The sequence below is a fragment of the Amborella trichopoda genome, chromosome 1 (assembly GCF_054954075.1).
Source record: "Amborella trichopoda isolate Santa Cruz 75 chromosome 1, AtrichopodaSantaCruz75HAP2 v2.0, whole genome shotgun sequence".
NCBI classification, from domain to species: Eukaryota; Viridiplantae; Streptophyta; class Magnoliopsida; order Amborellales; family Amborellaceae; genus Amborella; species Amborella trichopoda.
In genome coordinates, this window is record NC_142336.1 from 7,728,219 (window position 1) to 7,755,414 (window position 27,196).

A 27,196-nucleotide genomic window follows, 5' to 3' on the forward strand; every position below is an offset into this window, starting at 1 on the left:
TTAATAAAAATAAGGCTTATCACAATAAAAATATGTTATTCCAATCATATTATTCCAATGACTTATCATATTGAAACCAAAGACTAATCATGTTAGAAGACATGTGATTCCTTGTAAGTGCCCGAGGCATGCAAAATAAGTAGGAAATGGTGTGATGATGACTTTAGAATGGTACAAGTTATTATTAAAAAATCTTTTTAGAATGGTGATGTTGTTATTATTAGAAAATATTTTTGGAATGGTGTTATGATAACTTTAATTCTGCATTTCAGTGGAATTTTGTGACAAAAATGAAAGAAATAATAGTTTATAAGTAAGTGTTGGTAAAATATTGATAATGTATTTCCCATATTTCTTTCAAACATAGCCAAACAGTAGCAATGTAATTCCCAGGTTGCATCTAAATACTTACCAAACAATAACAATCAATTTGCAGGTAATGTATTTCGTCAGTAATATACAATAGATTTCCAGGTATCCAAACGGCCCCTTAGGGTACGTTTGGTTCGTGCGTAAATATTTTTCAGAAAATATATATATATGTAAATTTTGTTTCACACATTTGGTTCGTTCCAAATGCATATGCAAATATTTTACCATGGTAAAATATTTTATCATGAAAGGGCCAAAAATGGTCAAATGAAACCACCCCTCATGAGGTGAGAAATATTCCCCGGGGAATTTTTGCATACCGAAGCTAAACTATTTTATAAAATCCAATTTATATTATATTTATAATACAATACATGTATTATATTATATATATTATATATACAACATTTATACATATTTATACTATATTCTATAAGAAATTGGATCATAATAAAATTTTAGATTGTGTACTAAAAAACAGGGAGCATAATTTAAAAATATTTTTGAAAATATAAAATGACCGAAATACCCCTAAAAACTGACAGGGATAACTTGGTTATTTCAAATAATTGAAAATATTTTTTTTATATATTTTTATATGGTACACAATAGTGTTAGATATGTAAATATTTCTTGAAAAATATTTATGCACGAAGCAAACGTACTCTTAGGTCTTTAGACCGCACAAATGTGGGACTTGCAAGCCAGGAGTAAATTAGCAAGAAAAACAAGGCTAAGTTTTTTTTAGACCTTACCATAAAATGTCCAAAAATATAGAACATCCTTTAATTCAATATTGACCATCCTTTAATTTCAAAACTTTATGTAGGTTTGCACGTAAATTTCCCATTAAAAAAACTCCTTAAATGGAGCGACACTTTTGCGATTAAACCTGTGTTAGTTAGTTTACTCTTTTAGAGATTTTTTATATGGTCCACATGATCATTGGGACGGTGATGGACAGTGAGTCCCACAGCACGTCACTAATTCAGTCATACATCCCCTCTCCCTCCTCCACCATCACTCCATCGGTTGGACGATGATGACACTTGTAATCACAATGCTAACGTAGTGATATTCATCATGGTAAAACCCTACTCTTTACCGTTGTAAAGAAGGTTTAAAATAGCGTCGATCTCGGGTGAATCGGTTCCCGCTAAATATTGGAAATCGGCAAGTTCCCTCATAAAACAACAGGAATCAACCGGTTATGTCAATGAATCGGTCAGAGTCGGCAAGTTCCCCCATAAAACAATTGGAATCAGTCGGTTCTGTCAGTGAATCTATCAGAACCGGTACCACATTTTTTTATTTTTTTTGAAGATCGGTTTTGTAATCCAAATTGCTGATGTGAATAAAAACTTTGGATGAGCAATCTGGGTTCCCAAAATGCTTTTTAAAACTGTGGTTGTAAACATCGTAAACTCACACGTATATGACATTACAAAAGCATCTATAATCATCCGGACCATGGATTCCCAAAGATCTTGAAGATCATCATCGTCCACTTGTTGATTGGACGGTAACGCAAGAGAGTGAGCCCACCAGAACATGAGAACGCTCCAAATGGTGATCTCACTCTGTCTAAATTTTAATATCTTTCCAATGTCATACGATTTGTATGCACGCATGCATTTATTGCAAATGAAGAAAGAAAAAAAGAAAAAAGCATGTATTGCAAATGAAGACTCATAAATTACGACCACACCTTACTAAGTTAAGTGTGTATTCTTCATGCTTCTACTGGTGTTTCTAAAACCTTACTAAGTTAAGTGTGTATTCTTCATGCCTCGTGTTTCAAAAATGGGAATGGTGCTCTAATTTGTTAGGGTCCAGAGTCCGGTTCGAATTCACTCTTATAATTCCAGAGATGGATCGGACTATATTTTAAAAAAAAATTAAAAAATAAAAAATTTTAAAAACTTGAAATCAAGGGACAATTAGGTCAGTTTAGGGTTTTTTTGTTTTTTGCATAATTCGGTAATTTTAGGGTTTGTTGCCCTGAAATCGCCAACCCGTTATCCGGTCCGACTCGGGTGATTCCAAAGTCGTGATTTATGGATCACTCTTGGCGTGATAAAAAAGTATATATGGAACAAAACCGTGATAATAATCCATCAAAAAAATGTTCATATCATATGAAATCTTCCCTAAAAAAGGTACTGCATGTTATTTCTTCCCATAATAAACTTTTCAAGATCTACCATTTTACAATGAAGGGAAAATATCCATGAAAGATCAGCAAAAAAACCCTAAATCATAACTGGCTACAATCAGCAGGTGCAAAGGACAATTTCTTCTCCCCAAGATCATACTCTACCACCATATTTTGCTGCTGCCAATTTCCGAAAATGTAAAGAATATCATCACCATCACCATCGTCTCCTGGTGACACAATGCTCAAGCAGAGCACATCCTCATGCAATGGATAAAAAATATTACTTGCTCCCACCTTCCAGTCGGCATCGCCGGAAAAGTGGAATGTAATATCTGGAAATCCGGTGATCGTACTGGAATCCGGCACTTTGTAGCATATCTCAAACGGACTCGGAGGATTAGGGATAGTCGGAGAATCGGTAACATCTTTGAATTCGCCGAGCAGTTTTAGATAGGCATCATTGGGCAGGAAAGTCAAACTGGTTCCTGAATCTATGACGAACCCACTGTTTCCTGATGGGGTTGGATCAAACGTCCCTGGAGGAATGCCTAGCCTCTTATTACCGACACTAATGTCTGATAGATTCAAGAAATAGAAGGTTGGAGACTCCTCGAAATTAATTATTGGTGTGCTCGAGACGTTCAAGCCTGAGATATCGGCATTCTCGCCAAAGTTCAACACGCCTGTCGCGTTCTTATCAAGCCTAGAGGAGAGGCAATACGAGAATTTGTTTGAAATTGAGCTCCCTAATTGAGAGATTAGAGACAAGGGACCACCTCCGAGCCCGACTAGACCAGCCTCGCCATTTGCGCCAAAGCCGCTATTTGAGGAGCCACACCCGAACCCAAGCCCGTTGATTTTGGCACCATTGCCACGATCAGTACTAAAAGTGACACTAGTGCTAGTTTTTGTGGGATCAGCACTAGTAGTTGTCGTGGGACTGGAACTGGGATTAGCACTAATGGTAAGTTTAAGGGATGATAAGGTGGATTTAGGGGTTTCAAAGGTGAAAGTTTCAGTCGAAAGTATGCCACTGGTTCTCGAGGTGTCGACATATGCATAGTTATATGGGCATGATGAGCCACCACATTTGTTGTCACTCTTAAGGTCTTGGCAGAGGGTTGAGGAGCACTTAAGGGAGCGGTATGTCGAAGATGATTTGGGGTCGAAAATCGGTGCCTTTTGCTCAAAGCAATTGGAACAAGGAAGGCATTGAGTCCAAGTTAGGTCGCTCCCCGTGTCAACAATAAGCCAGTATGGCTCTGCAGGGGTCCCCATCCCGACTCTCATGAGGTACTCAGAGGGACCCGCCATAACCTCCGAGTCCAATTTTGATGGTGAGGATTTGCCGGTGAGAACCGATCGATGGTGTCGGAGGCGAGAGAGGGAGCGTTGTGCAGAGAGCTTAAAGATGTCGGAGGGCGAGGCCGAGGGGTCATGTATGGGGGAGTAGGGAGAGTCACGGTGTATGAGGGCTACCTTAAATGATGACGAAGGGCTGAAATGAGAGAGGGGTCTTGAGAGAGAGCACACAGGGAGAGAGAACAGAAGGACACAGAGACTGAGGGCCCTTAGGGCTGCCATGAGTTCCATGAAGAGGAGATGTGTGGTTCTCTTGAGGGACTCTTGACTATATAATACAGCTATTACTGGTGTACCGTTGCTAAGAATAGGTAAACTGACAGCTTTATGCTTTAATCGTTTGCTAATTTCAATGTCTTCCCTCATGTGTATGTCTTCCCTCATGTGTGTCCGTATGTAGTTCACTTTCTTTCTAGTGTGTGCATGTATGCATTCCCTTTCGTTTACTCAAAGCGTGCATGTGCATAATTACTTTTATTAACACAGTTCTAGGTAATTTGACAGGTGATATCACCATTTTAAATTTCTGGTGGCAAGTTTGTTTGAGTTAGTAAATGGTTTGATTCGTGGTGGTAGCACCCTTATATCTTGTTATGTGGTTTTCAATCTTGTTGACACCACCCATTGACATTTTCAAAAAAGCTAACTCCCTGATCCATCTGAAAAACAGGTAGGGGCCGGTCTTCCCCACTGAATGATTAGAAGTAAGCTTGATTATGTTCAAAGGTATTTTGGACATTAGATTTAAAGGTAAGGGATATTTTGAGAAAGTTATATTAAGGATAATTTTGAAATAATATAAAAAAAATTGTGTAGAGTTCCAAAATTACAATTCCAAGTTTGAGAGAGAGGAATCAAAGCATGCAATGCATGCAAATTTGAATTGGGAATGAGTGAAGTCTAGAATTCTCTTGAATATTCTTGTAATTTTGTCTAGGCATATATAGGGTGTATGTTATGACAGGGAAAACTTCAAGGAATGGCGTTAAAACAATATAATTTTGGTGCAAAAAATTCTTAGGATTATTTGAAAATATATTTTCATATCTAATTATAAAATTTTAAACTAATTTTTTTTTTAAAATCAAGTAAATTTATAAACATATGAAAATTTTGAAAAGGGATGGTCTAGATAATGTGTTACAAGATGCACTATTTATGGAACTTAAATTTTTTTTTTTTTTTTTTTTTCATATTCATTAATCTCGACGTCGAGATTATCAATTAGAGGGTTTCAGCATTAAAACCATATTTTCAGATGTATTTTTGAGGCGCACAAGTAATTGTACATTTAAAGTTGCAACAATATATATATATATATATATATATATATATATATATATATATATATATATATATATATATAGCTGGGATTATCCCACTAGCTCATATGAACATATGATCCCAACGGCCCAAATTGAATCTAGACCGATCTGATGATCACGGATATCCTGTAGTGCTTGATTTTTATTTTATTTCTATAAATCCAAATCACTTAAAAATTTATGTGTGTATTCTTCTCATCAAGGCGCAACTAATAAAAATATAAAAAAATTATTTGTGAAAAATAGAATAATCAAAATACCCCTAAAACTTTTCAAGGGTATTTTGGTCAATTTATTTCATGTAAAAAAAAATTTTATATTTTTCGAAGAGTCACCTATTTTTGATAAACACATGCCTAAAATTTAACGTGATTTGGATTTATAAATAAAATAAAATTTAAACACTATTGGACATCTGTGGTCGTTAGATAGGCCTAGAGTCAATCTGGGCCGTTGGGCTCATATACTCATATGAGCTAGTGGGCTAATCCCATATATATATATATATATATATATATATATATATATATATATATATATATATAAAGTCTTCCCAACGCCTATAGGTAAAAATGAATAGTGATTTCGCCTACCCTTCTCACCGTCCAAAGTTTATCGCACAGTCACGATTGTTGGTAGTATTTTATTTTTCATTTTGTTTTTTTAACAAATCAGAATGATCTAAAATTTGGAGCGTTCATACATCTTAGTGAGACGCACCTAATAAAAATATATATATAAAATAATTTGTGAAAAAAATTGACGAAAATACCCACAAAACGTTTCAAGGGTATTTTGGTCATTTTCATGTAAAATATTTTTTAGATATTTTTCGTAGATTCGACTATTTTTTATGAACACGAGCTCCAAATTTTAGATAATTCCGAATGGTAAAACAAAAATAAAAATTAAAACACTAACAGACAATCGTGACTTTGCGATGAACTTTGGACGGTGATGAGGGTAGGTGAAATCACTATACATTTTCGCATATATATATGTATATATATATGTACATATATATATATATATATATATATATATATATATATATATATATATATATATATATATATATATATATATGGAAGATACTACAAAATACCTATAGGTTAAAATAAATAGTGATTTTACGTACCCTCATCACCATCCAAAATTCATCGCACGGTCACAATTGTCCGATCGTGTTTCAATTTTCATTTTTGTTTTACTAATCGAAATGATCTAAAATTTGGAGCGTACATTCATCTTGGTGAAACTCACCTAATAAAAATATGAAAATAATAATTCGTAAAATATAAATTGATCAAAATATCCCCATAATTTGTTTGGGGTATTTTGATCAATTTATATTTTACGAATTATTTTTTGCATATTTTATTAGGTGCGCCTCACTAAGATATACATATACTCCAAATTTCAAGTAATTTGGATTTGTAGAAAAAATATGAAATTAAAACACTACCAGACACATGTGACCATGCGATAAAGTTTCGATCGTGATCAAGGGTATTTTGATCAAATTATTTCTTGCAAATTATTTTTTTTGATATTTTTATTAGATTATTCTATTTTTAAAGAATACATGCCTAAAATTTAAAAGGTAAAGTTTATATAGAGCCGAGGCTCTAAACAATCAGATTCGAGCCTATAGCAAAAATTTCACTAGAAAAGATTGTTTTGATGCCCAAATATCCTCAAATTCATCATCTCGAACATCAAGATGCATAAACATGAGAAAAAAAATGGATTTTAAGTTTAGAAATAGTGTATTTTGTAACGCACTTTTGGACCGTCAATTTTCAAGATTTTCAAGTTTTCATAGATGTATCGATCTACACTATTTTTTAAGCTTTAAACTTTATAAATAAAGATGAAAATATAATTTAAGGCTATCAAAAAGATTTCCAGTTTTGAAACCATATTTTTTGACACTATTGGAAGATAGGCTCTAATTTGGTTGTTTAGAGCCTAGGCTCCATACAAACCGCACCCAAATTTAAATTATTTGGATTTGTAGAAAAAAATTAAAATTAAAATACGAAATGAAGTCGTGACGGTCAGATCTGCCAAATTCAATCTAGATCGTTGGACTCATATGAACACATACGTTCAGATAAGCTAGTGGGCTAATCTCAGTATTTTTCATATATATATATATATATATATATATATATATATATCAAGGTCAAGATGATCAATTGGAGAATTTTCTAGTAATAAAACAACCTTTTTCAATGGTTTTTGATGTGTACCTTACTCTTACAGTATAAGGTTGCCACCTGAAACAATCCAATTAAAATGTACCTTCAAATTTTATCATAACATATAATTTTGGTGTAAAAAATTATTAAAATTATTTTAAAACTCTTTTTTCATATGTAATTATAATTAACTAAAAAAATAGTTAAAATCAAGTAGATCAATAAATATATGAAAATATTGAAAATGGACCGTCTAGATAATGTGTTGCAAGATGCGCACTATCTTTGGGACTTATAATCTTATTTTTCTTCATATTCATAAATCTCAATGTCAAGATAATCAATTAGAGAATTTTATAGCATTAAAACTACATTATCCGGTGGATTTTTTATATGCATCTGTAATTCTACATTTTAAGGTTGCAACTTTATATAAACTTTTCCCTTTTTTTATTATTGGATGGTTCATCTAAAGATAGATAATTACTAAATAAAATCAGTGGTTAATTGATTAGGTTAATTAATATTGTCTTGGCGTCATTCTTCATTCAGAATTTAATTATTCATAATTCATAACAAAAATGGGTTTGCATAGAGTTAACGACCCTCGGTTAATTTTTCAAAGGCTATGAGTTGCATATTATCCCATATTTAAAATGCATTTCTAGGTGATTCACACTTCAAATCTTGTGTAAAAGTTTGCGAGGAGCTAACATAGCACTCTTTTAAGTTTTTTAATAAAAATTTGCCATCATCATCATTTTAACATTTTTCTAATTAATTGGGGTCAGATATATAAATCCTGATTCTTCATTCTGCTCTATTAAATATTATATCCTCAATGAGGCCATAAATCCCCATATTTTTTCGGAGTACTTCCAACCAAATCATTTTAGGTTATCCTTGTCATTTTCAATCCTTCCACTTAAACTAATTCGCATCTCCTAACAGGTGATGTATTTGGTCGACGCCACATATCGCCAGTTTACTATTTCTCATTTTATTACCTATTGGTGCAACGCTTAAATTCTATCAAATAGATTCATTGTGAATTCTATCCCTTTTTGTTTTGTCACTCATCCTCAATAAAAATTTTCAATATTATATAAATATAAATAAAGGAAAATGTTGTGGGAAAATTAAATACATATTCGTTATAGTTTGCGTTATTACGGATATATCGAATAGTTTCCGTTATTATCATCGTGTCTATTTTTTTCATTTCAAAACAAATTTTTTTTAAAAAAGACGATTTTAGCTTTTTCGTTGTTGAACAACCGAATTCAATACACCAATTTTAGCTCTTCAAAAACCAAAAATTTACGCTTTTCGATTTTGGTGGCGCTCTTTCTCTCTAACACGAGCATAGCTAACTTAGAATAATAGGCAACTTCACCCTCTTTCTTCTCTCTCCTCCACCCCATTCACAGAAACGACACAAGTTACACAGTCAATTCTCTCTCTCTCTAAACCAAACATCGCCTAAAACACGAGCCCAATATAGGACGACACAGAAGAAATAAGAAACCAATCAATCTGTGGAGACCGTGTAATCAAATTCACAAGGAATATGAAATATGAATCCTTCTCCCAACCTCAATGGATTCTCCATTTTTCTCTCTCTCTCGAACACAACTTGCAGGCAAAACACTTAGAAATACCAATTGGCATCATAAAGCAACAAAAGCCAAAGCAACCACTGAGCCAGAGAATTTACCAAGAAAATTAAAGCGGTTCTCTCTCTCTAAACAACATGCATAAAACTAATCCCCCATATCTCTCTTTCTAAACAAGCACAAAACCAATCCTCTGTCTCTAAACAAGCACAAAATCAATCCTCTATCTCTTACCAAAAGCCTCGAAAATCTCCTTGAGCTTCCCCATGGTGACCTCCTCCGCTAAATTGAACACTACCAATGGCCCCTGATTCTCCCCTCCAAAATATCACCCCATTTTAGATCCATTTTGAAGATTTTCAATACTCAAAAGCGCTCAATGAACGAGGATTCAAGGTCAGGTTTTACTTTATTCTTATAAAGCTTAGGCTTTATAGAAATTGCATTCAAAACAAAGCATTGCTTCAACCCAACAATTGGAATGTTCTTGGACAATTTCTGATCAAGATAGAGTGATTCCCGATCTAGGTTACGATTTCTTATTTTGACATGAGTAATAAAAAGGCAATTCTCGGTATTAGCAATGTTAAGTGGACCCGGTTTCGGCCAAGCCCTAAAAATACAAGCTTCTTAATAAATCAATTTTTGAGATGGATTTTCTGACTTAATTTTTAAAGATATGTAATCACTAATATAGAGATCATGAATATGAAGAAACAAATAAACTTCAAAAACTAGAAATAATACTTTTAATAAGAAAACATTTGGATCGTTAGTTTCCATTGCTTTTAGATAGAACACCTACTTGCGTCCATATTAAAGATGGGTGCTTTAAACTTTTGGATTGCATGTTTAGTCATGCGATCCTGCCCGCATGAAGCAATTTTCCATGTTTAGTGTAAAAAATGTCGATCAAAACGGTTATTCTAGGTATTTGCAAAGCTAGCAACATTTTACATTTCCATCAGGCTTAGTGGACTACAAGATGGAAGCAAATAATGTGATCCACAACAATAACATGATGGTTCATCCCCGCGCAACCAATGGGTTGGACGGTGATGGGAGGAGAGTATGGTATAAATGAGATGATAAACATTTTGGTGAGAGCCACTTCTCACCATCCGATCCATTGGTCGACAGCGATAAGAACATGATCACGGAAGCTATCATTGACTATCCGGATGATATTAGAGGAACCCAATAAAGAGACGTTGAGTGAAATATCTACTAAAAATCCTTGAGCTGATTTTATCCACACAAGCTAGAGAGAGAAGAGAGAGACTGAGAGAGAGGAGAGAGAGAATTCCATTGAAAAATCAGCAGGGAGGTGCAGGAGTTAGTGAGAGAGAGTTCCATTGAAGAAAATCAGTTGGGTGGTGCAAGAGGTGGTGTTCATTGGCAATGGCGCTCTCTCAAGCTGCCCCAGCCCTTGCTTTCTTCCATGGCAGTTCCTACTTAGACAGTAGAGTGAAGCCCTCCCTTCTCTTGTTTTCAGGTGCAATTTTCTATAATGATTCATCTCTCTCTCTAGAATAACGCATGCATGACACTGTTTCGTATGTGATCTTTGACATTGTGTGACTTCCTCTGTTTACTTGCTTCATCTAGTCAATACTTTTGATGGGTTCTTGGAGAAATAGGTATAAGGATTCTTCAGACTTGAAAACATTTTTGGTTCTAGATAAGGAATCCATTGCAATTTGTTGGGTTTCTTCAATTAATTTGCTGCGATTTACTTAATTTGGTCTCTGCCTTTTCTGTTTCCCCATGTTATGGTTTGAACTTTGAGGTACAAAATTGACCGTTTTGACAAAAAGTAAAAATTGATATACATCTGAGTGTCTTCTTATGAGCATGCCTTTTATGGGGCAATTACTCCTGAGAACCATGATTGTTTCTTTGTAAAATACTTGCATTTGCTCTCTCTCTCTCTATCGCAAAGCATTTGCTCTCTCTCTCTATCTATGTGTATGTGTGTGTGGTGTAGACATTATATTATGTGGGATTGAGATTGCTATTGATAAGTTTCCTAAAGGAAATAGGAACCCAAAAAGATTAGGACTCTTTTATATATCTTGGTTATTGAGATATATGTAATACTTATAAAAAGTTTCCTATTTAGTTTGGACTCCTAACCTTATATATATGGATGACAGTGTATAGAATTTGTGTGTCCTATTTAGGTCACCATATGGAAAAGTTGCTTCCTCTAAAGAGAGAGGATCGGCAAGGCTTCCCTTAGAGTGAAGAGAGCTTCTTATGGAGAGAGAGACGAGAGCTTTTTATGGAGAGAAATACCACATATGTGCCTCCTATAGATTGAGAGGCTGGTTTCTCTTCCCTCGGAGAGAAGACAACTTCATATGGAGAGAAACACCAGAGAGAAGAGAGTTTCCTATAGAGAGAAACACCACGGATGTGTGTCCTGTAGATTGAGAGGCTAGTTTCTTTCAGGGAAGTGCTTCCCATTAAGATTTTGGTTGGTTGCCCTTTTAATGAGATAAAATCTCTGTTGCTCTCAAGGTTCTCCTCCTAGACGGTTCTCCTCCTGGACAGTAGTTTAGCTGTGGAATGGAGATGTTATCTTCCTGGACAGTGGTTTAGCTGTGAAATAGAGATGAGAGGTTGACGATGGCGCCAATTTTTGTCGAGAGTTAGATAGGTAACTCACTGTCCCAAAATCTATAATGTAATTTTCATTGGTTAGAGAGGTAACTTTCAGTTTGCCATGCCCGTGGATGAAGCCCTGTTGGGGTGAACCACGTAAATCTTTGTGTTCTTGTGGTGCGTGAGTTTTATGCTTTAATTTCTCATATTATGGCTCATGCTCTCTTTTATTTTGTTTCTAGCTGGATAAGTATACGATTTTGGTAGGATCCAACTTTTGGGATTCTTGTTTCCGCATCTAAGAGGGTTCTTAAATCCTAATATTGAGTGCCACTAAACAATGATACTTAACTGAATTTAACCTTCACTGTGATTTTTCGAACTTCGGATGATGCTAGGTTGTGAATTTGAATGGTTATAGCTGATGTTTATTAAGCACTTGGTGGAAACCAAGTCCTAGATTGCCACCATTCTGGAAATGCAATATATGATTTGAATTTGACCTTTAAAACTTTGCATATGGGTGCCATTTTGTGGATGTCTAGCCTCTTACATAGAGCATACTGGTATAAATCTTGTATACGCAGTAAGATGTATACTTTTCGACAGGCAGTATTGGATCTCAAAGTTATTTATTTGAAGTTACCTTTCCCCCAAGAAAATCTACTACTGCTTGTGTACCAAGAAAATCATTGTCCTTAACTCCTAAGTGCTCTACTTCATCCCCTGACGATGTCAAGGAAGACTCTGAAGGGGCCTCCGAGCAGACCAAGGTATGATGTATGGAGCTCATAATAATGGTTGAGTGTGTGCCAGTTCTCATTTCTTGTTCGCTTTATGTTCTTTATTCTTTCAAGGCATCATGATCTTCATAAGTTCATTTTCGTTTTTATAAACTTCAAAGTGGATATGCTCATAACATTATCACCTATATTTTAGAGTTTCACATCTGTTTTTTGGCATAAAAGGCACTAGCAAGTATACATGTATCTCACTTTTAAATACAAAAAAGAGTCATTAGTCTCATTTATTTTCTGAGAGCTACTCATGGCCATGTATAGCTGCTAAAGTAGGGATAGATGGATAGCTTTAAAGATGCCTCAAAAAGTACTTCTTGCATCAGTTGCCAAAGAATGTGAACTCTAAGCCTTGAATAGCTTTAATGGATTTTTCTTCTTGGTTATTAGAAGCATTATGGGATGCTTAAATAACATAAAACTTTGGCATTTTAAACTTGATTTCGATAACACAAGCACAGGAAGATGCAAAATATTCAAATTGTTAGAAATTGTCACTACCTTATTCAAGCAAAAGTTGCTTATCGGAAAAGTTCTGGATATATCTTGCACTGAAGATCTATTTGTCAAGTAGTGTAAATTACGCGGGCAACTATTGGATCATGTCTATTATGAACTATATTGTCCTTACAGTATTTTGGCCATTAATGCTTACAAGAATCTGGTTTTTATTTCTCTGGATGATTTACAAGCATTAGTTCTCAACTGTAACGCTTATTAAGCTCTGTTATTGTCTCTAACAATTTGTTTTCTGTAACTTAAACAAAACAACAATTTGTTTTCTAGTAGTATTAACTTGGATATTGCTTTTTGGGACGTGGGGCATAAATAGCGCTGTAGTTTTGTGGAGAGGTTCAACATAGTTTATGTGTGTAATTGCTTGTTAGATTATGATTTGCAGATACCTACTAAGGGAAAATGCACATGTAAATCGTTGCTTACTCCTTTATTCAGGTACCATTTGGATACACTCGGAAGGATGTGTTGCTTATAGGCCTTGGTGTTACTGTGGTTGGTGTTCTGTTGAAGAATGGGTTAGAGGTACCAGCATTAATCCTTCAGTGAATGACTTTACATGTATTGACATCCTTTTCTACTGATTTATTATAGTGCTCTTACTTTTATGATGATTTTCTTGTGGGTTGTTATTAGTTCTATTATAAGATGTTATGACCTTTCATGTGCTGCGCTCTTTTTACAGTTTTTTGGAGTAGATTCTTTGAAAGCAGGAAATGTGGTTCAGTTGGTTTTGGTTCTGGGCCTCACGGTGGGATGGATCGGTACTTACATATTTAGAGTTTCGAATAAAGATATGACTTATGCGCAACAACTGCGTGATTATGAGAACAAAGTCATGCAGGTATAAAAATTTACTTGCTCGTACTCCGCTCTGCATTAGTTCAAGTTTTCAATATATATACTAATGGGCTGCATATCCAGCTCGCATGCACGAACACACACACACACACACACACACACACAAAAGACACATAACTATATCATCTTAAAGCTTTGATGGTACACGGTCCCGCAGTCTTTCATTTGGAATAGAAAATTTTGGCTCTATTTAAGTAGGCTGTGTTCCATAGCATCACATGAGCATTCTTGTAACACGCTAACCTTGGAACCATTCTCTCCAGAATTAGGTGCTGGCCATAACTTGGGTGAGAGAACCAATTCGTTGGTCATGTCGGAACTAGTTTTCCATCTCTTTAGCTTTTAGAAAAACTTTTAAGCTGCATAAAGAAAACAAAAGGCTGCTACAAACTTATGAACTTTTCCTCTAGATCTTATTCTGGGCCTTTACATGGCCTTTTGATTTGCTTCCTGATTACATGTTAGAAGCTTAGTTGTTGGGAACCTTGTTCAAAGCTTAGTTTTGGGAACCTCGTTCTTAGCAGTCTCCCTGCTTGCAAAAGTAGTGCTAATCTCTTTGGATGCTCTAGCCTCCACTCCACGAATGATCAGTAGACATTTCCTTTTAACTAAAGTTGGGAGATCACCAAATTGTTTGTACTCTCGGGGATCTCCTGTAGGACTATTTCCCGAACTTCATTGGCAAGTTCACCTCCCTTGCTTCCATTCAGTTGCATTAGTGGGTCCTTTTATAATTGGAATTTAGTGAATGAAGATGCAGAAGGTTCTCCCTTTTTATTTTTCTGGGAAGTAATCATGATTGATATTACGAAGCATGCATCAAATTGTGCTCAAAGGAAAGCAAATAAATGGAGAAATTTCTTAGAGAAGAGGGAGAAGATATGCATAAAAAAGGAAGGTATAAAAAAACCTATCCGAAATGTTTGTTTGCTAAAAAATATGCATTTCTCAGCTGTCATTGAAACAGTTCGAAAACTAACAATTGGATAATAACTTTTGGGTTATGGCTATGCAGAAGCGACTGGAAGGACTCACAGAAGCAGAGATAGAAGTACTTTTGGAGCAAGTTGACGAAGAGAAACAGCGTCTAGCAGCCAGCGAACAGCTTAAGTGATGTTTGTCATATAGTTCTTAGTGCTTTATTTCTTATGCTCTTGTTAATGAATATAATGTACAGATGTTTAAGTTTATGAATCATTACACAAAGTCAGTGAAAACTATTTGTTGAGAGAATATGTAGAGTTGGTCACAGAGACAATCTGTTAAAAAACACAAAAAAAACATTTTTTATTAATATTATTTTTTATTACTACCATTAGAGGCTTAATTTTATGAACTTTCACATTTTTTTTCTATCGTTTTGAATAGTCAGATAATTCAATTATTTAGTTTCCAAAATATCTCTGAATATATTTTCACATTTTTCATTTATCCAATGCATAAAAAAAGTTCTTTTAATCATTTTTCTCAAAAGCCTAGATTTGACACTTCTATGATTTTATTATTCAACTCAATCACTTCTTCATATTTAGTGACAGAAATTCCTTTTGGCAAAAACTCTCTACATGGCGACTCTCTTTTATATTACACGCTGAGGACCTGTTAGGCTCTGGTGTAACATGGAACTCAAGTTTGTTTGAAAATCCATGTTTCAAAACTCATGCTTCTATTTTGGGTTAATTTTATTCTTGGGTTATGGGTATATGTTGTTTGGATCGCATCTCGCCTAGTATTCTATTTCCATTGTTTCAAGTCGTTTTTTAAAACCTGGTTCTTATTAGTATCTGATTTGTTCTATTTTTTCTGTAAGTGGGAGTTGGATCTGGACACCGGGTGATCGAATGTACTGCTTTTTATTTGTTTGTAGGGTGATCGAATGTACTCATTTTTATTTGTTTGTAAGTAGTGGATATGTTTAGATATTGGGTGTTTGAATAAACTCATTGTTTTATCTTTTGAAAGTGGGAGAAGGTTCGGACATTTTATGCTTATATCCAATCTTTTTTAATTTGATAATTAGGAGAAGTGGAAGTTGGGATCGGATATTTAATGCCCTCCTTTTTTTTTTGTTTTTGTAAGCGGATAAGTACGTTATGGCCTCAAATCGGTGTTTGAAAAACCAACTATCAATGGGAATTGCAATCCCGATTAGGAATCATTCTAATTCGTTTAGAATCACATGGTTCCCCGGGTTTTGTTAGGAAACTTGGTGATCCAAACCAGTGGAGTTTTTTTTTGGGTTCCCACACATTATATTTTTTAACAAGCTTTTTATACTTCCCCTATAGCATAGAAATTCTATCTTTTTTTATATCCAACCGTTCATTTTAAATGGAAGGTTAGGATTGCTCCAATCACAATGTCATGTCTCTACATTATTTTATTTGTAACTTTTTTTTTATAAACTACTTTGACACCAAATTTTGGACGTCCATTCCTCAATTAACCTTACACTAGCAAAAAATATAAAAAAAAATATTTTCAATAAAATAAAATGATCAAAATACCATTAAAAGTTTCAAGGGGTATTTTGGTTATTATATTTTATTAAAAATTATTTTTAATATATTTTATAGGTGCGCCCAAATGAGAATCTCACACGTAACAAATTTCATATTCATACAATTTGTATAAAAAAAATTAAAAATAAAATACTTTGAGATGTCGGATTTAAGATCAAACGGTGAATGATTCTCTTGATCAAAATGGAACGGCTGGATGATAAGGCAAAGATAAAACTTCTATGCTGTAGGGGAAGCATAGAAATCTTTCTCTATATTTTTTATTTTATTCTTTATTTTAAAAAAAAATTTGGACCAATTCTCAAACTAGAGCATCAATTCGATTTGCCGATCTAGACTAGCATTCATCCAGTCAATCTGGGTTTTTAAATTCTAGAGCAGATATATTAGCGGTCTCAACTGTAGGGGAACAGATCAGAAAACGACAAACAATTGAGACCTTCATGTAAAAGGTGTAATTTATATAAGACGCACACTAAATCTTGCTAAAAGTCGTAGTTTCAGCATCGAAAATTTTAACGATGGCTTAAAAATCAAATTACACTCTTAATTATGATATTTAAAGCTCAAAAAAATAGTAAAAATTGAGAAGACTCTTGATTATGAAATTTAAAACTAAAAAAGGTGCAAATTGAGAAGAACTGCGAACACTTGAAATTTTTTAAAATAGATAGTAGAGATAATGTGTTAAAACCTGTGTTCGTAAAATTGAATCGGAACGATTAACCAGACATGGGGCCGAAAGCGGTTTAACCGGCCCAACAGGTAAACCGGCCAATTCAACCGTTCTAATCGGGCAACTCTCGGGTGGTTAAAAAATTATTAAATAAAAAATAAAAAAGATACAAAACAATCTACTAAAATATGAAAAATATATAAAGAATGATTAAAACAAAACACATAAAAATTAATGAGAAAATGGATTTTAAGGAATCAATTTGTGTCTAGAGGTATTTCTAAAAAAATTCAAAAAAGATGAGAAAATATAAAAGTGAGTATTAATGACCAAAACAATTTCTAATATTTACCGTAATGTAAAGAATAGTAAAAAATGTATTACGGACCAAAGTCCTTATTTTTGAGATTTATACATTTTCTTGAAAAAAAAATTTTAAATACCGGCCAATCACCAAAGCCACTCAAAACCGGAACCGGCAATCGTCGGTTCCGATCTAACCAAAGCAGTTACCAGCTAAAACATAAGCCATCTTTAAGACTTGAAATCATGTTTGGGAATCTCCATACATCTCACGGTTGAGATGCGGAATTTCAACTTCAGCACAGATAAAGTTTTAGGGTGCACCTTGCTTGTATAAGGTTGACACCTTATATAAACTTTTCCCTCATGTAAAAATGTAACATAAGCAAAGGTTTTTAAAATATAGATTTTACAAGGGAGCTTCAGTTAGCCTTCGTGGGCCAGATATTTCAAACTCTGCCTAGAACTTAGAGCCCGATCACATGCAAACTAAAAAGGACTGGGGTAAAAAGACACTCCCGGAATTCCAAACTGGGGTAGCAAGACTCACATTCATCAGCCAAGCACCAGCCCACAAAACCATGGTGTTGGCATCTATTTTCTCAAATTCTAAGCTCAAATCTTGCCCTAATATTCAACAGTTGAAGCGGCTAACCTATAATTAGAAGCTTCATCAAAATTTCAGACACAGACCCCGCCCCCCAATTTCAATCAGCTGCTCATTCCTGTTCCACTAAAACAAATTTCCTGGTCCGCTTTGTGTCAATTGGTTATAGACCATAATCAATAAAGGAACCCAACCATATGAAATGGAAGCCACCATAAACATGAGTACATGTCACAGCAACCTTTTTGGGAGACAGAAACTAAAGCATGATTACATCCACCATAAACAAGAGTACATGTCACAGCAACATTTTTGGGAGACAGAAATTAAAGCATGATTACATGCAACTGGTAAAAAGATAATCCATGAAACTAGAAACTAAAACTCAACCAAAAGCATGTGTATTTCTTTTAAATGCCCTGTCCAAAACAAGGAATACACAATACAGTCGCATCTCTTAGAATGCCTTATATTCATCACCTCTAGTGGCTTTTACCCATCTGAAAGTACAAGGAAATACATATTAAGTCAAACAAAGACAGAATGCTTTGAATTTTAGGAAAGCATTCAATTAAGGGTGTGGTTTCTATAAGGTTGCAACCTTAAACGATCCAATTAAGGTGCAGCTCCAAATTTTATCATGATATGTAATTTTGGTGTAAAAAATTCTTAGGATTATCTTAAAATCTATTTTCATCTCTAATTATAAAATTTGAAACTCTAAAAATGTTTAAAATCAAGTAGATATAAACATATGAAAATCTTGAAAATTGAACGGTCTAGATAATTTGTTGCAATATGCACCATTTATGGGACTCAAAATCCTTTTTTTTTCATATTCATACATCTCGATGTCGAGATGATCGATTAGAGGGTTTTTCAACATTAAAACAACATTTTCTGATGGATTTTTGAGGTGCATCTATAATTCTACATTTTAAGATTGCAACCTTATATAAACTTTTTCCTTCAATTAATGAAGGAACACCATATTTTTGTAATAAATACTGCTCTCAAAAAGCAAAGAATCATCCATTTTCTACCATTGATATAAGGATAAAGTTTATATAAGTGTGAGGCTTTAAAGAATCAAACTTGGGTGCACCTCAAAAATTTCACTAGAAGAGGTTGTTTTGATGCCCAAATATCATCAAATTGATCATCTCGACCTCAAGATGCATGGACATGAGAAAAAAAAAATGGATTTCAAGTTTTGGAAATAGTGCATCTTTTAATGTAATTTTCAAGATTTTCAAGTTTTCATAGATATGCTCGATCTACACTATTTTTAAGCTTTAAATTTTATAATTAGAGATGAAAATATATTTTAAGACTATCACAAAAATTTCCAATATTGAAACCACATTTCTCGACAATATTTGAAGGTGCGCTTTACTTTGTTTAGAGCCTCGACTCTATACAAACCACACCCTTGATATAATCCATGCTATCAAAAAGAAAAGAATAATCCATTTTCTACCATTGATATGATCCATGGGCATAAATAGCAATATATATGTCACAATGATCCTCATCCCATTTAAAAAAGGATTTGTATCCAAGCATGTCTTTAAGCAAAAAGCATTGTAAGCTCAATACTTCAATAGACTGACTGTATACCTATGACAGCTTTATATTGTTGAGAGAGATTAATACCATACTACAGGTATGGCGCTTGGCATCTTAACAGTTCTTTTCAAAAGTGAACAGCAATAGGTATGTGAGACCATGTCACATTTCAACAACTTGGCGGATCTTATCTATAACCGTCCATTGTAGGAGATGAACACCTTAAATGATGTCTCTCCCATCTACACTTCTAATATGTTAAATATAATACTCTACAAATTATGTAGCATGTTATCAAGTTCTCAGAATAAGTTATTCTGCAGGTCCATGTGCGGATTTCAACAATTGGAAAGATGACATGCTACTACAATAAGGAGATCGTGCAATCCAGATTGGTCCAAATCGGCGAGCTGGAAAGATTTAAAACTAAAAAATAAAATAAACTACGGGTTCAGGGTGGGATTTTCTTTTTTTGTCTTTTTTCTTTATGGTGGGGAAAAAAGGGGTTTAGGGTAGAGAGCGTATGTGTGTGTAGAAAGCGTATGTGTGTGTGTGTATATATAGGGAAAACATGCAGTTAGCCCCCTCTAGTCAGTATAAGACCAACGATCCAGATTGAAACTGAGCCGATCTGAAGGTCACGACCTCATTTCGAAATATAACTTTAATATTTTTCATACAAATCTAAATTATATGAAAATTTAGGTGTCCATTCTTCTCATCAAGGTGCACCTGATAAAAACATAAAAAAAATAATTCAGAAAAAATAAATTGACCAAAATATCCCTGAAATTTTTTGGGGGTATTTTGGTCAATTTATTTTTTACGAATTATTTTTTTGATCTTTTTATTAGCTTCACCTATTTTTAGAGAACAGACGTTCAAAATTTCAAATGATTTAGAATTGTAAAAAAAATTAAAATTAAAATACAAAATGCAATCGTGACCATTGGATCGGCCGGATTCAATTTGGGTCATTGGGCTTACAATGTAGCAGATAGCTAGTAGCCTAACCTCATATTCCCATATATATATATATATATATATATATATATATATATAGAGAGAGAGAGAGAGAGAGAGATAGAGGGTCTGAGGTCAGCCTGCTAGATTGAATACGGGCCAATTTAATGGTCACAATTGTATTTTTTATTTGAACTATAAATCTAAAGCACTTGAAAGTTAGAACGTCTACTCTTTAAAAATATACAAATCTAATAAAAATAGCAAAAACATAATTTACAAGCATTAAATAGACTAAAATACCTCTAAAACTTTCAGGGGTATTTGAGTCAGTTTATTTTTTTTTCAAATTACTTTTTAAATATTTTTATTAGGTGCGCCTTGATGAGAAGAGTGGGTGGTACCCCAAATTTCATGTAATTTGGATTTGAAGAGAAAATTAAAATTCAAATACAAAATACAGTCATGACCATCAGATCGGCCAAGATATATAAATTTTTTTTTTTTTTTTTGCGTTTGGTATTTTTTTTTTCGTATCTGTTGAATATTGAAGCAGACATAAAGACATGCTACTCACTGTCTTCACAAAATGCTAGTGTAAAATACAATCCTCTTTCAGAGGTTCAACCCATAGGAGGCAAGAATTGCCACATTCCATGCCACTATCACAACCAACAGCCACATGCAACTACTAACAGTCAATTTCACCTCTAGTCTTCTCAAGATTACCCACATCATAATCAAAAGAAAAGATGTGTATTTGGTGATGCCTACACACTTGATTTTATTGAACAGAAAACAAATTGCCAAAGCCTAAGAAATGGAAATACATCTGAATCTTACCCGATAGATATTCATTTTTCAATTTGAGCTCACAGATGTCTGGGAAGCGTGAGAGTATGTCCTCATCTTCATCCTCATCGAATGGATCATATGCTTCAATCCCTGAAAGAATTCCAGTAACATAATTGACAGGTAAGCAATGAGAGAGAGACAAACACAAGAGGAGGTAATAAATGTTTTTATTTGGCTATGTAGAAGAGTTCCATGCAAGATTTTTTTTTTGAGTATTTCAGCTGTGGGAAACAAACTCGACATAATCTGGCAATCTTCAACTCCTAAAACAATCAAGCCCAAGACTGAATTCAATCTGTGCAACCAGGTTGGTATTGACACACAAGGAAGTGCCGATATACATGTGAACATTCATGTCCAGGTGTTTGTCTGTGGATGAATACAACTAAATGCATTCACACAGCATTTAGCTATATGGTAATGTGTTCATGTGACACACACACATATGTGTATAGATAGATAGATAGACAGATAGATGGATAGATAGGTAGTAGATAGATGGAGAGCATATACTATGCTCCCGCGGAAGCAACACTATACACCTTGCTTGGGCAGAGACCTACTTGGGAGGATTTTTTTAATCCATAAGTTTGGGATCCATCTAAATATCATCAGATAATTATTTTCATGGGAAAAGATTTGGATTCTGAGTTCTTGAATACCTATATCTTGCCCTCCAAAAATTGGACAGTTCTTATTCAATCTTTGGACGTTAATTTTTTTTTTAGGGACATAGAGAATTCTATTTAATTTCTTCTTCTTCATTTTTTCATTGAAGTTGTTTACTGTCTTGGAGGTTACATCCCCAAATTTTAGGTTCAAAAAAATATCTCTAACATGAAGTTTACCCCAAGGGAGCAAATGTACAGTATGCTCCAACAGGAGCAGCAAAGCTCTTCACACACACACATATATATACATATAAGAGAGAGAGCGAGGACCTGAATAGGGACCGGAAGAAATGATTCCAGGAGGAAGAACCTCAGGTTCATGTTTAAGCTCCAAAAAGTCATTGTCAAGAGCCTGAGTTCAAGGAAACAAATAAATTCATAGAAGATAATTAAAAGTTTGACAGTATATGCAACTCCTCACGTCTCATACCACCATGACATAACAACAAAGAATTTGCTAACATAATGTACTAACTGGTATTCCATAGGTTAAAATATGAAAGGAATATATGAAAGAGATTGACGAAGCATGTCCATGGGCAATACCATTGTTGGTCTTATGTTACAATAGGCCATGTGTGTCCAACTCCTCAAAGCAGTCATTATTTCATCAACTTCCTTCTTTACAGCTGATGCAAAGTAACACACAAGAGGGAGGGTGAGATGCAAGTAGAAAAAGGCAAGAGGACAAGAAGTTCAAAGACTTGAAGGAAAAACAATGAGATCATGGATACCCAAGTTAACATTCAAGAAAAAGAGAAAAAAAATGAGATCACCAAGTTAGTGCAGCATGAGATATACCATCTTTTGCATTTTTCTCTTTAAGTTTTTGCTGATCACTTCCAGTAAAGTACGCATGCTCAACTCCTTCCTTGGCCCATTCCTCGCATTGCTTGATTTGTTGTTCAGTTAGACCAAACTTAGATGGTTCACTCTTCTTGTTTCTAGTATCTGATTCCACAGATTTCTGCTTTGTAATTGATTGCTTTATTACATTAGGTTGAGAAGGCTTTACAGACTTCGAAACATCTGCTAATGCTTTCCTCTCCTTCAACCCTTTCTGAGTATGTTTGGATCCATCAACCTTTCCACCAGCAATACCTTTGCCTAGTAAAATTTACACAGGATTTTGTAAAAATATTACGTACCATCAACCTTAGAAAACAAGAGCATATAATAATGAAAAATGCAATATAAAATAAAGAATACCTCTACGTGCATCTATATTTTCATCCTGAATTCGAATTGCAATGGGTGTTTGAAAAGCCATCTTAATTTCTAGAACAAAACCCCTGAAATCATCGATTGAGAGAATATTAATTTCATTTTTTTGACAAATCAGTAATTATCATCAATTGCAAGTCTCCACCTCAGTGCATGCACATAACATGTGCACGAATGCACACAAACCACCTTAGTCAAAAGCTCCTTAATATTCATTGCAGATCTAAACAACTATACAACATGGGTAAATCAACAAAAGACTCCTACTAATGCCTTTAAGATATAAACACTCATATGTCATAAGCAAGACAATTTAAGGGATAGAGTTAGTGAACCCACATTAAACAAAGTTACTATAAACCAACACACGGTAAACATGTCATGTGGTCACTGGTCAGACTAAACGTGTCAAAAATCAGAGGAGATCCCTAAAGCACATACAGCATGGTCAGAACAAATATCAAAATTGCAACTTTTGTTTCTGTTCTATGAAGCATGGTAGTGCAAAGATGAGGCTATAGAGATAAAATAGAAAACCACCTCAATCGAATATCACATAATAAAGATCAATATCTAGTGTAAGCCAGGATTGCGGAACCCACCAACTCTGTTGGATGCACACAGATTCTAGGAATTATGGAATGTAATAGTAAAAGTATACTTGTGCTAATTATATGTCCAGTCAAAAAGCGCTCAGCATTATAAGTAGGACTAGGAAATTGCCATGCTTAAGCAAGGAAGCACAGCTCTAAAGCATTACTAAAATATACCTACTCATTGCACAGATGTGAAAGGCTCTCATGACTCTCATGACCCATCAAACATAATAAATAAGTACAAATTTTGGGAATCATGGAGTGTAAATGGTAAAATTACTTGCACTAAGTATATGTCCAGTCAAAAAGGGCTCAGCATTATAAGCAGGACTAGGCAATTGCCATGCTTAAGCAAGGAGGCACAGCTCTAAAGTATTACTAAACTATACCTACTCATTGCACAGATGTGAAGGCTCTCATGACTCTCATGACCCATCAAACATTATAAATAAATAAGTAAATGTTTATTACAATTAATCTCAAATGTTTCAACTTTAGTAGGATTAAACTGACATTGAATGTGGTTAGAGCATGTGCTCCGCCTTATATCAATTTCATTTCATGATAATTCATAACCAAGAATAAAATTTCTAATCACTGAAACTGTTGGAACAGAGAATAACTTAAGTGAAAACTCAACAACTAATAAGTAAAATATACGTTTCAGAGAAACCAAATCTTGAGTTTAGATCATACAAAATTCATAATTGTACAGCTTCTGATGGTTTCTAAAGAGATGCCTGTCCATTTGAATTGTATGAAATGTAAGATACTAGGTTCAGGAAAACATAAGGTTTCACTAATACTTCTCTAAACCAAACAAGCAAACGCCCAGAAGAAAGGAACAAGCAACCCTCAAGCGCTCCATACAACTTTTGCAGCCACTTTAGCATTCAATTGTCCCAAAATCAACATAAAATTACTAGCCTAATTTTTCCTTCACTCAAGCATCAACAGTCATCCAAATCCCAGAATTAAATTCCTGCAAATGGACTCTTTCTTCCCTGTAGGGAACTCCTTGTTCAAAAAACCTTTTTTTCTTTTTTTTGGGAAAAATTACCTTGTTCAAATAATTATAGACCAGACTCTGTAAACTGAGATTACCTAGGGGTACCAGAAAGATTTAACCCGAACGAATCATCAAATTAACACACCCAACAAGAAACGAAACTATTCTCATGCCTAGACATTGAAATGCCTCCAGGTACAAACTCAAAATTCTTTTTTTTTTTCCTTTCTTTCTTTGATAGCTTACAAACTCATGATTGTTCAAGGAATTAACTCTGAATTTCCCTATAAATGTGTGTGTATGTTCATACTTCATTAAACATATTTTTATGTTGTATTCATACTATTTTTAATTATACCAGACTATATGTTCTAGAATAATCAAACAATACTTTAGATATTTCATACAATGCATCATAATTTCAGATATATCTACTAAGACACAGATTCTTATACTGTATTCACTTCATGTAGATTCTAGTATATAAGCATCCAAAGTAACTAGGTAGTCTCAGACTGTAACTTGATACAAGAAACCGTGATTTGAAGTCACAATACCCATTTCTATCTTTCAGTTGAAAACGTAGTCACACATATGCGTATGCAATCAATAATCTCAGTTAGAAACAAATGTAATCTACAACACAAGAGGCATTACCTCCCATGGCACAAACACAAAAAAGCCATACAATTCCACAACCAGCATTCAATTTCAGAACCTACCGCCAATTTATCAGTTTTTGATGACCCAAATGGATGTCTTGGCCCAAAATAAAAGCAACATTCCAATATGAAAATTTAAAAACTATCTCAGAATGTAACTTTATACAATAAACCATGATTGGGCTTCATGAAACCCATTTTCTCTTTTAATTGAAAACGTACTCTCACATATAATTGTATGCAAAATAAACAAAGTTCCGAATCAAATGCATACTACATTACAAGAGGCATTGCTCCCATGTCTCAAACACAAAAAAGTCAAAAAATTCCAGACCTGGCATTCAATCTCAGACCCAAATGCATGTTATGATCCAAAATTAAAATAAACATCTCAATTTTCCATATAATAACAAATGCAAACGCGCACAATAAATAAAAAGATGCAAGAATCTAAAAAGAATAAAATAAAACAGAACAAATCCACCCTAAAAGGTTCAAGAATCAACAAATGAAAACAACAGAGACCAATCACTTCAGAATAGCGGTTCTTTGCTGATAAAGTTTCACACCACACACAGTCAGATCAAACAAGAGAGAGAGAGAGAACTCAAACTGAAACAATATTTCAACCCATAACCCTAATTGTGAAATACTAGCAAACCAACTGATAGTATCAGAATGCAACAGATGAACCAATATCCTTAAAATTAATAAATTTCTTACCTTAACCTATGAATTGAACCCGAAAACCTTCAAGATCAAAAAGCCGCAGAAAGATTAAAATATGCTGAAGAAAATGAAATTAAATTGAATACACCATTTTATTGGATGAATTAATGAAGAAAGAAAAGAGAAGATTAAATTCAAGGGGGAGATCAGTGAAAGAAAGGCTGAGAAATTTGGGGGAATAAATTGCTGAAAAATACATGGAAAATAGAGGATTGAGAAGACATGGGTTTTATAATTTTGATTTTTGGAATTTCTTATTGGCAGGAGAAAATAGGTACACGTCAGCGGTAGGTGACCGGCTATAACCGGTCGCGATTGAACCGTTGGAAATCTTGAATTTTTGGCAAGACTAGATTTACGTAAATACCCTTGAAAACATTTCTTTTTTGCGCAGGAGCTGCTTGGGCCACTTACCCCTTCGATTTTCCGCTCAATGAATCCGGGTTCCCATAACCTGTATATGAAAAAAACGTAGGGAAATTTACACTAATATCACTTTTATTTTTGGATGAAATTTGTATAGGGCTTGGGTTCTATAAAAAACAAAATAAAGTCACCTTAAATCTTTATCCAAAAAGCAGTTTCGGGCACCGGGCATCTCTATGATGAATCTAAATCAATTTCCAACACCGATAATAAAATTCGAAGGGCAAAAAATGGTACAGATCTTGCAAATATATGAACACTTAATTTTACGATGAAATGGACAATGTAGATAATTTGTTGCAATATACATGATATTTAGAGCTTAAATTCCTAATTTTTTTCATAACTAGTATGTTCAAACTAAGATGATCGATGTAAAGGTTTTCCAATGCTTGATTTATAATTTTTTATGAATTTTGAGGTGAAGCTTTACTTATTTTGATAGGGTTGCAGCCCTATCAAACTATTTTCCTTTCTCTTTATCACTTTTATCTTAAATAAAATTTGTATTTATATCCGATTTAAATTTTATAATTATAAAAATAATAATTTTTGTATATTTGTTT

General features: G+C 34.1%; 3 protein-coding genes across 3 annotated transcripts; 1 reads left to right on the forward strand and 2 right to left on the reverse strand.

Moving 5' to 3' along the window:
* Window positions 1–2,530: 2,530 nt before the first annotated feature.
* Window positions 2,531–4,276, reverse strand: LOC18426246 (aspartic proteinase CDR1). Its single transcript, XM_006832904.2, has one exon. The coding sequence runs from the start codon at window positions 4,274–4,276 to the stop codon at window positions 2,630–2,632; it is 1,647 nt and encodes a 548-aa protein (XP_006832967.2). The 3' UTR covers window positions 2,531–2,629.
* A 6,021-nt stretch (window positions 4,277–10,297) lies between these two features.
* On the forward strand, window positions 10,298–15,051 carry LOC18426247 (uncharacterized). The gene is made up of 5 exons (XM_006832905.4): window positions 10,298–10,532; window positions 12,254–12,417; window positions 13,396–13,482; window positions 13,643–13,801; window positions 14,834–15,051. The coding sequence occupies exons 1-5, from the start codon at window positions 10,439–10,441 to the stop codon at window positions 14,930–14,932; spliced, it is 603 nt and encodes a 200-aa protein (XP_006832968.1). The 5' UTR covers window positions 10,298–10,438; the 3' UTR covers window positions 14,933–15,051.
* A 3,117-nt stretch (window positions 15,052–18,168) lies between these two features.
* LOC18426248 (uncharacterized) lies at window positions 18,169–26,480 on the reverse strand. The gene is made up of 7 exons (XM_011622124.3): window positions 26,199–26,480; window positions 23,194–23,276; window positions 22,786–23,091; window positions 22,531–22,613; window positions 22,255–22,336; window positions 21,302–21,403; window positions 18,169–18,426 (listed from the first exon to the last, which is right to left on the reverse strand). Exons 2-7 carry the CDS (start codon window positions 23,252–23,254, stop codon window positions 18,419–18,421), a joined length of 642 nt encoding a protein of 213 aa, XP_011620426.1. The 5' UTR covers window positions 23,255–23,276; window positions 26,199–26,480; the 3' UTR covers window positions 18,169–18,418.
* Between the last annotated feature and the right edge of the window lie 716 nt (window positions 26,481–27,196).